Below are 14,436 nucleotides of genomic sequence, written 5' to 3' on the forward strand. Positions count from 1 at the left end.
GGGCGTAGCCAAGGGAGGCGTGTCCCGGGAGCGAGGTCTCGCGGCCTGTGGAGGCGGGGAAGCCTCAAAGACCGTAGGGGAGAGTTCAGGCTGCCCAAGAAGGCGAGGGGTGGGAGCTGGGACGGAGACTGAAAAGCCTTAGATGCTGGGCTGACCCTCTGTGAGAGTCACCATCATGCTTCACCACCCGCCAATAATACCTAAGTGTTTCAGGGGTTAAGGTAAAAAACCAAAACATAACTTGGATAACTCCTTAAGTTCCCCATTAACCCATTTTATAGGGAGGGAAACTGAGGCTTAGAGAGTGAAAGTCACTGTAACACCCCCGCCCTCAAATGAGGCAGTGCAGAGCAGGGATTTGAACTTGGTGGTCCAGCTTTGTCCTCTGGGTGCTGGCGAACCGTAAGAGGGCTTTGAGCAAGGAGGGATGAAAGGGGTCTTTAGGTGGGGTCCCTTCAGGGCAGGCAGGCAGGCAGGCAGGGGCAAAACCATAAAGGGGCAAGAATGGAGGCCCGGAGAACTGAAGGACCCCGAAGTCCTGCTCTGAGCTCTCCCAGCCCACCCCAGAGAATGGCACTTAATACTTTAAATGTTTATCCTGTAATACAACTTCCTAACACCACCCTAGATGCTAGCTTTGTATTCTCTGCTTGGTGCCGAGGTGGTGGTGGTGGCGCAAAGGGAACCCTTGATGACTGCCTGTCATGGGATGTGGGTTGTCCTGGTGATTTTCCCGATGCAGTTGCATCCTTGAGCGTATCTGGATACTCATCTCTGAATGTAAGGTGAGCACATTCTCGATCGCCTAGTCTTGTGTATAAACAAGCCGAACCGTCTGCGTCTGGGATTAAAACTGGGTTCTCTCCAAGGGCTTGCTTACAGACAGGATCTTATTTTCAATGCAGTGTTTCTCAAATTGGGAGTCCGGGAGAAATATTTTCCCCTTAAAAGGGGTCCATGCATTACTCAATTTGAGAGACTCTGGCAGAACAAATATAAACTCCGGGGAGTGTTCGTTCCTTCCAGCTGGGTTGCACTGATGTGAGCTTTTAAGTTTTTCCGAGCTGAACTGGAACTCACTACTATTAAGGCATTCGGGTCCGTTGTTATTTAATTATTTTGATTATTACTAAGGTTTCTTTGTGCTCTCCTTCAAAGTCAGTCCTTTAAACTCCCACTCTGACCACCGGAACGCACAGAGAGACAGAGGCGGCTGATGCTTATTACCCGATTTATTAGAGAGATCTCTTCCAAGTAAAAAGGGGGGGGGGACGGCGGGGCTGGGGTCCCGGGGCTGCATATGAGTGTTACGGGGCCAGAAGTGGCTGCGGTTACAGAGGCGCCCACGGCTCTGGGTTTGAGCGGGATGGCGTCCTGTGCCCGAGGAGGCTGTGCCCCGGATTGTCACACATCAGACCATGGGGGGTGAGCACACGGAACCCCCGGTGAGAATTAAGACACACAAGGTTTGCAGTTTCTCGTTGTGTTTGGAAATCAGTTCGGCCATAAAAACGGGGTTGGGATGGGGATAGGCGATGCAACTGAACCACCAGAGAAGGTGGCCAAGGGTGCTCGTCCCGGGGTGGGGACCGAGGGGCTACGGCGACAGTACCATGGCAGGGGGCCCCAGTGGGACGGGAGTATTGCACTGAGCCAGGTGGTGGAGGGGAGAGGGCGAGAGGAGGCAGAGGCCAGAGGCCAGCAGGGGACACACCGGAGGTTCCACCTTGTCAGTCTCAGAACACGCCTTCCATTTGTACATTCGTGCCCACGCTCGCAGTTAGAGCAGCCGTCAGGGACGAGCTGCGACAGAACCAGGACATCGCCACAAAGGAGTCGACAGACTTCCATTCTGGGGCGGGGTGGGGGCGACAGCTGGGTGGATCCAGGGCCCTGCTTGCTGGGGGTCTGGGGAAGGCCGCGAGTTCACTACACGTGATAAATAAGGTCCTGGCTTCCTACCCTTGCCCTGACCATAAATAAGCACATGCCTCCCGTCGGCCCTGTCCGCAGACCACTTTGCATCCGTGTGACAGTTCTCTGAAAAAGGGACAAAGAATGCAACTAACACAAAGGGGGTCTTCAAAGGGGTGTTCATGACTTAGCACAAAAATGGAAACGTCTTGATCACCAGGAGGCTTGCAAACTTCTCCGAGTCAGCGTCCGACTGATGCATTTGTTCCGTGGTTCACTCAGGAAAGCCTGGGGGGCCCAGCTCCTGCAGCTCCAGGTGGCTAAGGGTGCCCTGGACGTGGGGCCTGATGCTCTGCTGGTCCCCACGGGACACAGTGTCTCTGTGCGTGGCCTCTGGGGGCCCGGGCGGGGACTCCGGTCGGCTTTTGGGCAGCTCGGCAGTCCCTGTTCGTCCCCTTCAGACCTCTGCCCACTCAGCCCGCCTCCCCCAGGGCAGGACGGGGCAGGCATTGCAGAGGGCGCCCATGTGAAGTCCAGGCGAGGACGTTCTGGAGTTTGGACACACCTTCCGTGGACAGGAGGGGAGGACGCGGTTTTGCTTCTAGTGCAGGACACCCACAGGCTTGTTCGGACAGGTCCTCTTCCCAGAGCTGCTTCGTGCTAAAGTGTCCCTGGTGGCCCTGCGCGGGGAGAGCCCCCAGGGCGCAGACCAGTTCTCCAGGGAAGAGAGGCGCAGGTAGACACCAGGTTCCGGCCAGGCGCACGAAGCGGGCTGTGCGGGGGAGGCGAGGTGGGGCCCACCCAGCAGGAGGACAGCAGTGTACGCAGTTTGCAATGGACTCAAAAAATCAAATTCCTGGGTCGGTGGGTTCTCCAGCCGTCTCAGGCTCCACCAGGGAGGCAAAGGTGGGGAGAAATTTTCCCAGAAGGTGCAACTTCCACTCCACGCTAGCTCTCAGCTCCTCCCACGCAGGGCGGGGCGGGCCAGGGGAAACCATCCCTGATGTGTCCCTCCTCCAGAGGCGGGAGAGACCATGCTAAGCTGCCGGCCCTAGCAGCCTGCTGTGGACACAGCAGGGGCCCCTGGTGGCGCTCTGTGGGGCTCTGGGCCCAGCAGTGGTTGTCCTGCTGAAGATGACCATCCAAAAAAAAAAAAAAATTTGTTTTTCTCCGAGAATTTCTTCTCCTGTCCTTCAATCAGCACAGGTGCCCCCACCATTAAAAAGAGAGAGGACGCCCACCTCAGTCCTCTCACTCAAGGGGGTCTGGTCCTCTAGGCCGGGCGCCTGACTGTGGGGCTCTGCTCCAGGACATGGCTCTCGGGAAGTCCCGTGGGCTGAGGGCCCAGCCGCCTCCTCCCAGCTTGGCCCGTCTTCTGGAGGAGAGGTTAAGCCCACGGCCCTGAGCTCCATTGAGAGGGGGCGGCCGTGAGTCCACATGGAGGTTCTACTCATGCCTGGTGATTCCCGCTCAAGGTCACCGCGGAGGTGGGAAACAGATGCTGAGAGATGGCAGGGGTGACAGGGTGGAGAGCGCCCCCAGCCACCGCCCGGCCACCCTCGAGGACAGTGCCCGGCTCTTGGCCCAAAACCCTGAGCCAAGAGCGCCTGGCAGGCACGGTGGGAGGCCTCCAGAGGCGCCCTGGGGACCCGGCAGCCCTTCCGTCCCAGGGGCCCGTCCATCCCGGCCAGGACTTGGAATGGATTCCACTGGGGTGCAGGTCCCAGAGCCTAGGGCCTGGTTCCCTCAGCAAGACACATGCAAGCACAGCAAAGAACCAGAAGTGCAGTGGAAAGGAGTTTTTTCTTTTCCATTGTGTGGTGGTTTTTTTTTTTTTTTTGGCCTTTTTCTTTTTCTAAAAAAACACACATGTATGCTGCCACGTCTGTGCAAAGAATAAGGGCCCCCAATAAATACATGATTGGAAACTCAGGAGGGTTCACAGTATCAGGCATAGGGAGCTGACGGGGAGCCGGGGCCAGGCGAGCCGCCCGGATTGGGATCGCCGCAGCCCGAGCGTCGGCACCGTCGAGGGGAGGGCGAGGGCGAGGGCCGGCGGCCAGGCGGGCGTCTCCCGAGCTCTGGGCTGAGCAGGTGGGCAGCACCTCCAGGGAGCAGCTGAGGCAGCAGCGGACACTCGGCTCCATCAGTGCCTGCATAGGAATTACTGAAGAGGCAGGGGGGCGGGTGAGGCCATGGTGGGCTGGGGCCGGACCCACACCCGCTGCTGGGCCTCCCCTGGCCGGGTCAGGCCCCACAGCTGATGCCGAGGGCCAGGGACCCCAGGAGCCATGAGGGCTGGACACAGGCCCCCACACGGTAGAGCCCAGCTGCCCCTCCCGCCCTGGGCCTCAGTTTCCCTGTCGGTCCCGGGGTGCCCAGAGGCCAGGCTTTCAGGCCCTCCTTGGCCAAGGCCATGGGCCTGAGCCCCGAGTGGGCCCGGCTGGCCAGCCGCGGCGCACTTACTGTGTCGCTCTCGCCGTCGGAGGCGGGGTGGGCCTGCGTGCTATAGTGAAGTGGGGAGTACACCCAGCTCCTCTCATCGGTGGGCTGGAGGGCAGGCGGGCGGCACGTGCGGGAAGGGCGCAGAAGAAGAGCAGGGTGCGAGGAGGTACGACAGAGGCGACAGGAAGGAAGGAAGAAACAGAAATAAAAGAGGGGGCCCCCAAGGCGGCACGGGTGGGCGGCTCAGCCCCTGCTGCCCTCTCCCTGACGGGGACCTGCCCCAACCCGGATGGCCCTCGGGCTCGGCGGGGTCGGGGGCCGGGTCTCTGGGGCTGAGTGGCCAGAGCGCGGTGGGGCGGGCAGCAGGAAGCGGTGAGCGGGGGGTCGAGGCGGGGCCGGCACAGCGGGAGGCGGGGAGGGCGGGCGGGGCTTGGTTTGCTCTGCTGTCCACACCGCCCCCATGGCGCCCTGACCTCCGGCCTATCCCCACAGCACCCTGGAGACCCTCTGCTGGGGGTCCTGAGCGGTGGGGACTCGGGGAGAGCCCATTTCCTGACCCGGGAAGCCTTTCAGCACCGGCACACACAGGTTTAATCAGGGGAGACCCAGGCAGGCGCCACCCAGAGAGCAAGCAGCAGAGGCCTCCCTGCCCCGCTCTAAGAGCCCGGGGTCACCTTCCTGGGGAGGGGGCGCAGCGGAGCCCAAGTCCCAGCCTGGGGACAGGCAGAGCCCCGGGGACTGGCCGCCGAGGGGCCGCAGGCTGGACTTCCTCCAGCTGCGTCTGGGGAGGGGTCCCAGTGCGGATCCTACTGCGGGGAGGACATACGTTCCTCCAGCCCCCTCGTCCCTCCCAGGTCTGCTCTCACCACTAGAACATTCTTGGGGCTCCCCCAGCCGCCTTCCCCTCTCTCTTCCTTCAACGTCCCCCACAGCCTGTGACCTCCACCACCCCCGCCAGAGCACACACCTGTTCTGGCCACGTCCCCCTGGGCGTCCCACGGCCCCTAAGCCCACCATGGCACCCCAAGACCCACCCCCTCCTCGGCGGGCTTGGGGCACCACCAGCAACTGGCCTCTGCCCTGCTGCCCTTGGGGCCCGCCGGCCGCCTCTGCGCCTGCTCCGCCCCACTATCCCCGCAGCTCACAGGCCATCCCGGTACCCGTGTGGGCCCAGGCCGCGCACCCACGAGAACCGTGTCCACCTACGGAGGGGTTTGCACAAAGCGTCTGGGGCAGCAGGGCGAGACCCCAGCTCGGGCCCCGCCCATTGCTTCAGGGGGTCACAAAGCAATAACCCCCCCGACCCCCTGCCCACCTGGGAGCCCGGAGGGCAGGGCCAGGCCCGTCTGGGGCCACAACAGCTCCTGACACTGGGGTGGCTGCCCTGCTGGGCTCAGAGTGGGGATGACACAGAGGTCCCGCAGGGGCCCCGTGACGAGCCAGCCCTGGGTGACCCACGGAAGTCGGGCCAAGAGCACGCCTGCCCCGCACCGCCGGCCTCGGGGTCCGGCCTTCCTCTCGCCGCTCCCTCTCCTCCCATCGGCCTCCAGGCTCCTGCCTCTTCGGTGCTCCAGCCAAGACCACCCTTCCTCTTCCGCCTCCCCACACCCCACGCGTTTCTCAAAGTCCGGGTCAAGCCCCCTCCAGGCAGCCTCTGCCACAGCGCCCCACCCTATGGCCCTTGTGGGCCACGTGTCCCCGACTCTGGGACCATCTCTGGGGAGTGGCGTCCCCGGCTGGACCGAGAGTGGCGGGAGGGCTGTGGAAGCGGTCTCCCTTTTTCAGGCTCGCCCGGCAGCGCCCGACACCCAGTGACGCTCAGAGGGGCTGCTGACGGGGCTGGAGTGTGGTCTCCGAGGGGCCTCATCTTGAGAACACAAAGTCTCGCTTTCGGCCTTTGCCTTGTCCTGCCCGTTTGAGTGCTGTGTGCCTCTGGGAGGTTACTTGGCCTCTCTGGGCCCCCATTTATTGCTCACCATGACAATAACAAGCACTAACGATGCCGCCGCTACACAATATCCCCACAGCATCCCAGGCACACTGAGTGGATAAGTGTTTATTAGACACCCAGGAGCCTGAAGCTTGGGATCCAGATTGTGTCTACCCTGCACTCTCATGAGCTCCCCGGAGAGCCAGGGACTCGGTGTCTCCATCTGTGAAATGGGTATGGAGACACCAGCTCCTTCCTCCTGCAATTAAGAGCTTGGATGTGCAGTCCCTCTGCTGATTCATGACGCCACCCCCTTCACGGGACAGGCACCCCGTGGGAGCCGTCAGCAGCAAGGTCTGAACAGGTGGGAGCAGTGCACCTGTCACGTCCCTGACCCGGGAGGATTGGGACAAGGGGCAAGGGCGGCCAGGGGATGGGGGTCAGATGCAGACCCTGCCACAGCCAGGCCGGCCCCCGGAGCGCCAGCTGTGTGCCCGCAGGCCCACTGATGCCCACCTCGGCGGGGAATAAGCAACGTCCCCATAGGATGCCTGCAGCACGGAGCCCCACATGGGCCAGCACGGCGGACCTCAGCCACAGTGACATTCTCCCCGAGTCCCTTCTCAGAGGAAGAGGAACGGCCAGGACCTGTGGCTCCCTGCTGCCCATGGCACGGGGCGGGGCTGGGCTCCCTGGAGGCCTGCCACGGTCACTTACAGTCCCTGAGGAGCTCAGCGTCACGGCCCGCAGTCGGCGATGCCGGGGAGAGTAAATCCAGTACCTCCCATCGGTGAACTGGGCGGGCCGGGTGGGCGGGGGAGGAAGCAAACAGAGGACAGGATGAAGTGACAGGATGAGGCCACAGGGATCTGGCAGGCGGTCAGGCAGGGAGGGCACCGGGAGGGGCAGGTGAGCCCACGGCCAAGCAGCAGGTGTGGGCGGGGATCCCACTGGCTTCCTTCTCTGCTGCCCACTCGGGGGTTTCGGGACCCTGACGCACATGACAGGACACGGCCCCAGGGGCCACCTCCCACACAGATCCAGAGAGCGGGAAGCAACCAGCCCCGGCGGGAGCGGACGGCAGGTGGGGCGACACACAGGCTGCACTTGGTACCCTCCAGGCCAGGCAGGGCCGCGCCCTGGCAGCACCGGCTCAGCGACCGAGAGCAGGGAGGTCGGTGTTAGTTACGAAGCAGCGATGCCAGCGGGAGGGCCAGGCTCACCCAAACAGGCCCCGAGGCCCAGCGCCGGGCAGGGGGCAGGCCCCGGCTCATTTTCCTGCGGCAGGGTCGGGGGTCAGAGGTGAGAATGAAGGCCTGGGAAGAGGACGGGCGGCTGGGCGCGTGTCTGGCCCTCTCTGTTGTAACTGGGACCGTGTGATCCCTGAGCAGGGCCACCCAAGGGAGATGGCTCCAGGACCCACTGTCGGGGGCTCCCTGGCCCCCAGGCACCCACTTCACCCAGGCTCCTGGTTCAGCTCCCTGCCCGCCCATGGGAGGTGTGTGGGGAAGGAGACCCCCAGCTGTGGAGAGAGGGCCCGGGTCCCCGGGGCAGGGCCCCTTCCTGCTCTGACGGACGCCACCTCGTCCAGGAGCAGCTGTGTGTGCATCCTCATCCTGTGAAGTCGGCAGAGTGGAGCCCACCTGCCCCTCTTGGCGGGGCCCTGGCCTCGCTGAGCACGGAGCCCACCCTCCGCACCCACCACCCGGAGAGAGAAGGTGCGCGTCATGCCAGCCCACCACGGCCAGCCCGAGCTGCCCCGGGACCCAGGGCCTGGGCCTCCCCTCAGGCCATCGGGGCCGAGCGCTTGAGGACTCCAGATGTTTCCCGGGGCACCGCTGGAGACAGGGCCTGGGCTCGTGGCCAGCTGTGGTCATGAGGCCTGGGCTGGATGGTGAGGGACGGGGGTGCTCCCCAACACCCGAGTGTGAGCGTGCTGGGCGGGCACGGGGCCCCGAGTGTTGCAAGGTGAGCACACACGTGTGCCTCCGTGTGAGTGCACGTGCAGGTGTGCACAGGCGCCTTAAGTGTGCGATGTGTCAGCCCGAGCCCATGAGGGAGCAGGGTGCGCGTGTGTGAACGGCTGTGGGTGTAAGCACACGTGGGCTCATACAGGCACGTGCGTGTGTGTGCGCACGCGTGAGCACACACAGGTGGTGGAGGGTCCGGCGACGGGAGGGATCCCGGGAGGACTTACAAAGTAGATGTCTGTGGCGGGCGCGTCCTCCTCATCTGAGGCCTGGCTGGCAGGCTCGGAGGCCTGGCTGGCGGTTTCCACTTCGACGGCAGCAGAGGCACAGGCCGGGGACGACCCCTCCCTGGGGACACGGGGAAGACACGGGAGTCCTGGCTGGGGGTGCTCTGGACAGCCCGTGCCTTCTCCAGCCCACACGCCAGGACCCTCTCCGCTCCGCACCGTCCTTCATCACAGAGGCCACCGACGCAGGGAGTCCAACTGCGGGGATGCACCCTGTCTGACATGTTTTAGTTCCCGCACAGAACAAACAGAACGCCCCCAAGCACTGCTGCGGCCCAGGGAACAACGTGCCCACCCCCGAGCAGGCGGGCCCTTCCCCCTCTATTTGTTCAGGTCCACGCCCGTGCGCAGAGCCCTGCCTCACCACTCACTTGCTGGGCAGCCACGAGGACCACGTTCTTTTTCGGAGCCTCAGTTTCCTCGTCGGTAAAGTGGGGACACATGGCACCTACACCCGAGGGGCCAGAACCTCTTTCTCCTCTTTTCTGAGCACTTACTAGGTGCCAGGCCTGTCTGAGGGCCTTGCGTGAATAGACCCACCGAACTTCCACTCGGGAAGGGGGGATGCTGCTGCTGTCCTGTGTTACAGATGAGGAAACTGAGGCTCAGAGTGAAGGTAAGGAACATGCCCGGGGCCGCGGCTGGCGGCCATGTGACTGGTGACTAAATTTTACCTCCTGGATAAAATGACAAGTTCTGAGAAGAAAGAGCACCTGAAACCGTGCAGAACTGGTTCTCCAGTCACGTTTGAGAGCAACTTGTTTTGTGGGGCAAAGACTGAATGACATTTCTCACCGCAACACTTCAGTTAATGGCAAAAAGCTGACAGTGGCAGGAACTGGTGCGTGTGTGTGAAATAACAGCAAAGTGCACCTGGGAATGTGTGCTGGGAGTGCTACGTAAAGTCTCTAGAAATAGAACAGAAATTCTAAAAAGTATATAAAGCAAAAATTATGGGAAAGGCAAGAAGAACTGAATAAGGCAGTTATAGAATTAAACAGCCCAAACAGACAAGAGACAAGAAAGGACATAAAGGAACCGATGACACCAATCAAGACGCTGGACAGAAAAGGCTTGTAAAGAACTTTCCATCCTTTCACAGAGAAGACACTTTTCTCCCAAGTGTCCACCGACACTTAAAAAGTGAATTTTGGGGACTTCCCTGGTGGTGCAGTGGTGAAGAATCTGCCTGCCAATGCAGGGCACACGGGTTCGAACCCTAGTCCAGGAACATCCCACATGCCGCGGAGCAACTAAGCCTGTGCGCCACAACTACTAAGCCTGCTCTCTACAGCCCGAGAGCCACAACTACTGAGCCCGCCTGCCACAACTACTGAAGCCTACACGCCTGGAGCCCTTCCTCCGCAACAAAGAGAAGCCACCGCAATGAGAAGCCCACACACCACAACGAAGAGTAGCCCCCCTCGCCACAACTAGAGAAAGCCCGCGCTCAGCAACAAAGACCCAAACTAGCCAAAAAAAAAAAACAGCGTAGATTTTTTTGGCTGTGTTGCGCGGCATGTGGGATCTCAGTTCCCCGACCAGGGATCGAACCCCTGCCCCCTGCAGTGGAAGCACGGAGTCTTAACAACCGGGGAATTCCCCAAAGTGTAGACTTTTTTAGGCCATTTTCTTCAGCTCAAAACCTAATAAAGTTAGAAGTAGGTACCAAAAAGATTAAAAAAAATATCTTAAACGCTTGAGAGACACCCCTAAAAAGTCTTAGTCCAGGGTCTCCCCCTCAGCACTGCTGACATCGGGCAGGTCATTCTCTGCTGGGGGCCATCCTGGGCGCTGTGGGCTGTGGAGCAGCGTCCCTGGCTCCCACCATGATGCCAAGAGCACCCCCGGTCGTGGCCATCAAAGATGTTCCCAGCCGTTGCCCACTCTCCCGAGAGCAAAATCACCCTCAGGTGGTTGAAAGCGACTAAGCTTAATTCAAAGAGCAAATAAAAAAATCGCTAACCGTGCACATGTGAGTCAGTATAAGAGAACTGCTTCCCGTCAAAACCCATGGGACACGGCAAAAGCAGTACTCAGAAGAAACTACATAGCCTTAAGGGCCTCATTATTAAAGAAAAAAGGGAATTTAAGCACTGGAAAAAAGAAACAAGTGAGAAAACAAACCAGAAGCAGCTAGAGGGAAGTCATTACTGGCAAGTTACAGTGAATGAGATAAAAACAAAACACAACAGGGGAAAAGGTAACTAAGTCCCGAACCGGTTCTTTGAAAAGCTTGTCTCTGTCTTGCAATCCCCGGCAAAGCTAAGAGGGAGAAGAGAGGAAGGGTGGGAGGGAAAGTGACCTCAGATGACAGGACGGCTCTGAGCCCTGGAGGAGGCGACCCTTCCCCGAGTGCAAGACCCCCGCTGCTCCCGGCATCACGTGTCCCCTTCCCCCCCACCCCCAATGCCCCACGCCCCTCGCCCCTGAAGCCCCATTCCCGCCTCCAGCTTGCGGACTACTTTTCCCAGCCTGCCCCGCGGCCATCTGGCCACGTGACCACGCTCGACCAATGGGGCCAGAGCAGAACTGGAAAGCAGGAAACAGGTATCGGACCGCCGGGACTCGGGGGCCACTCACCCCGCATCCTCCTCTTTGGGGACCACGATTTCAACGCTGCACGCGGGCTCCACCTGCACCGTGATCTGCTGCAGGTCCTCCTCCGCATGCGCCTCCTCCTGGGGCCTGGAGGCAACGGGAAGCCGCGCCTCAGTTTCCCTCCTCACCACCCCGCCCCCCCGCCGCCACCACCACCACCACCACCAGGAGCACTAGCCGAGCTCCAGGCCGGTGCCAATTGCAAGTCCCGGTAACAAGCTGGAAGCCTCCACGAGGTGCTGTCTCTGCGCACCACCAGACCAGGGCCCTGAGCCAGCCCAGCTCACACCTGGTCCCTCTGGCCGTCATGCCCGCCTGGGGGCTGCAGGGTCCATCTGGGGCTATCCTGTGACTCTGGCACCAGCAGAGGCATGATGAGTGAATGGTGGCCTGGATCCCGCCCACCCCCTGGGGGCAGCTAGGCACCTGCCTGGGGCCTGGACTAGGGGGTGAGGTGGTTCTGGGGTTCCAGGCCGAGACCCGTGGTGTAGGTGGGTCAGAACATTCCAGCATCCAGGCGTGCAGAATCTCTGGATGGCAACACCAGGGAGCAAAATGGTGGCTGACGTCAGAGCAGGTAGCTGGACAGAGGGGGATGCACTTTGCACCATGACTTTTTTTCAACTGGCAGGAATTATCCCCAAAAAACTAATTACAGAAATGCCCTCTTCACTGCAGTCCTGTTACAAGATCAAACAACCGGGAACAACCCAAGTGTCCATGGCCCGTTAGAGGGACGGCAACCAGCACCTGCTCCGACAGGTGACCTTCCGCTGGCAGGTGACAGAGTGAGCGTCAGCGTGCCGCCCAGAGTGCGCGCTGGTCAAAACACGAGGAGAGACAGGCCCGAATGTGTGTCTGCTTGTATATTCACAAATATCTCCGGAAAGAGACAAAAAAAATCCGTCCGGGGAGTTGCTCCCAGAGAGGGGAGCAGGCATGGGGCAGGGGGAAACATCTTAACTATTTTCCTTTTTGTATCTCTTAGAATAAAAATATTAATGAAAAGAGAAAGAAGAACCAACAGGCAGATGTGGGAGCGGGTCCTCTGGGCACCCAGGTGGGAGACAGACACAAAATGACCTGAGATATTCTATGCGGTTCTAGAGCCTGACTTGAATCTGTGCCCAGAAAGGAGTGGTCAGAGACGAAGGGCTCTGGGTGGGGAAAGCGGAGGAGGGACTGGGGCGGGCTGGGGTCTCAGCTCACCGGCCATCCTGTCCGGAGGACTGCGTGCGCCGCCTGCAGAGAGACCACAAGCAGGTGGGAGAAGCGGGGTGAGGCCCCGCCCACGCACAGCCCCTCACGGAGGGACACGGCCGGTCTGCTCACCTGTACCGCGGCTGCTCTGATGTCTCCGAGGGGGACCGCTCCGGGATGGAGAGGGACGTGGAGGACAGGGTCGTGGCGATGGAGGCGGTGGTGGCCTCCTCAAAAGAAGGCGGTGTGCAGGGCAGGAGGTCTGGCCGGCCTGTGGCGAGGAGCGGGAGGGCACTTGTGGGGGCCTGGGAGGCCTCTGGCCTCCACCTACAACTCGGCTCACCCTCCACCACCCGTGCCCCCACTCCCACCTGCCACCCACCTGCCGCCCCACACTGTGGTCCCTGCCAGCTTTAAGCAGGCAGATGTGCTCCAGTCTCCCCCGGCATAAGGTCTTCCGGTAGCTTCCCACTGCTCTCAAACTAAAATCCGAACCCCTCCCTTCGGCCCACAGGGGGTCCTGCTCCACAGGCCTCACTTGCCCTCTCCCCCTCTCCCCCTCTCCCCCTCTGCTCCAGATACACAGGCTCCTCGCTGTTCCTCTGACACAACAGGCTAGGCCAGGTCCCACCCCAGGGCCTCTTGCACAGGCAGCTTCTCCCTTCCTTGATGCTCTTCCACCAGCCCCTCCCTGCCTGGAATCTCTGACCCAGGGGACGGGAGGGACCTTCCAGAACATCAGGCCCAACCCCATCAAGCACTTCATCCCTCCAGGTCTCTGTGCACGTCTGATGTGAAGGGAGCCTGTCACCTCTGGGGCGTGGGTTGGGGGGGGATGGGCGGGGAGGCAAATTCTATGCTCAGTGTTCGCTGTGGCTCTTCCGGTGGGGGGGGCCCGTCCCAGTTGCTCCCCACTTCCCAGCTGGGTTACAGTCACCGCCCCTTCCCATCCAGGCTGGGCCCACCTGCAGGGGCCCCTTCCTCCCGTTGGGACTGCTGCCGTTGCTCCCTGAGCCCCTCCCTTCTCAGCCCCCCAGGGACGACGCCTTGCCCCAGGGGCCCCCTTATCTCCCGGCCTGCCTGCTCACCTTCGTCCTCCAGCGTGGGGTAGCTGCGGGCCCCCCGCAGGTCGTACTGCGCGTCCTCCCGCTCGCTGGGGATCTGGCTGGCCGAGAAGGCGGCGGTGGGCCCTAGGGGCTTGACGGCCAGCAAGGCACCGCGGCCCTTCTTGGACGGCGAGGACTTGAGGGCTGCAGAGGGAGGGCGGTGGGTGCTTGGGTGGCAGCACCAAGGCCGGGCCCTGCAGCCCCCGGTGCCTCCGTTGTACAAAAGCCTGGTTGCCCCCCACGCACCCCGCCTCCAGCCTGTCCCCCAGTGCTCTTCACTCTTGGTGGAGAAAGCCTGCCCTGCTTTCCACCCGGCTTTGCCTCGGGAGGTGCCGGGAGCCCCAGGTACCTGTCCTGCCTGTCAAGAGAGATGGGATGAGCCCCTAGGGACCCAGCACTCCCACCCCGGCCCCCGGAAACAGCAGCAGACCGGCAGCTGCCAACATTTACCAAGCACTTTGGGGCCTCACCCACCGTGTCCCAGCCCACCCGGCCACGGCCCCGCCACTGACATGGAAGTCAAGGGCCTGGGACAGTGGGGCTCAGTACCGAGGGTCTAGCTCCCATGCAGGCTGCACGGCCTGGGGAACGCAGCTCAGCTCTCGGGGCCCCCAAGTCCTCGCCTGCAACATCAGGATCAGGGGAGGCGGGTAAACCCCAAGACGCCCTCTGCGCCCCGTCAGGACCTGTCACCACCCTCTCCCAGCGGGCCCTGTGACCTCTGCCCCCAGCATGGCGAGCTTAGCTCCCGCATACAGTAGGCGCTCGGTTTGCCTTAGGCACAGCCATCCAGTCCTTGGAGGCCTGCGAACTCCCTGGACCACAGTGGGAACAGCACCCTGAGAAGGTTCCAGGAAGAGGTGTGCTGGTAAAGGTTAACAACTGGCTCTCGGGACAGATGCTGGGTTTGTGGTATTTGCCAATTTCCATGGCGTAAACATTCCCTCCACAGTCAACCTCAGCGTACAACTAGATGTCACAGA

General features: G+C 61.5%; 1 protein-coding gene across 5 annotated transcripts in view; it reads right to left on the bottom strand.

Annotated features, from left to right (window-relative positions):
- Positions 1 to 1,214: 1,214 nt before the first annotated feature.
- PIP5K1C (phosphatidylinositol-4-phosphate 5-kinase type 1 gamma) overlaps positions 1,215 to 14,436 on the bottom strand; it is a 60,239-nt gene continuing 47,017 nt past the window's right edge. For 2 of the 5 annotated variants that reach the window (XM_059061153.2, XM_067033156.1), the window contains exons 12-19: positions 13,436 to 13,597; positions 12,480 to 12,618; positions 12,357 to 12,389; positions 11,130 to 11,234; positions 8,487 to 8,607; positions 7,007 to 7,084; positions 4,381 to 4,464; positions 1,215 to 4,081 (exon numbers count right to left, since the gene is read on the bottom strand). In XM_059061153.2, coding sequence (XP_058917136.1) covers positions 4,079 to 4,081; positions 4,381 to 4,464; positions 7,007 to 7,084; positions 8,487 to 8,607; positions 11,130 to 11,234; positions 12,357 to 12,389; positions 12,480 to 12,618; positions 13,436 to 13,597 — 725 coding nt within the window. In that variant the 3' untranslated portion in view covers positions 1,215 to 4,078. The remainder of the gene's footprint in view (positions 4,082 to 4,380; positions 4,465 to 7,006; positions 7,085 to 8,486; positions 8,608 to 11,129; positions 11,235 to 12,356; positions 12,390 to 12,479; positions 12,619 to 13,435; positions 13,598 to 14,436) is intronic. The other 3 variants (XM_059061154.2, XM_067033157.1, XM_059061155.2) reach the window with 3 other exon arrangements.

This window comes from Kogia breviceps, chromosome 4 (genome assembly GCF_026419965.1).
Source record: "Kogia breviceps isolate mKogBre1 chromosome 4, mKogBre1 haplotype 1, whole genome shotgun sequence".
NCBI classification, from domain to species: domain Eukaryota; kingdom Metazoa; phylum Chordata; class Mammalia; order Artiodactyla; family Physeteridae; genus Kogia; species Kogia breviceps.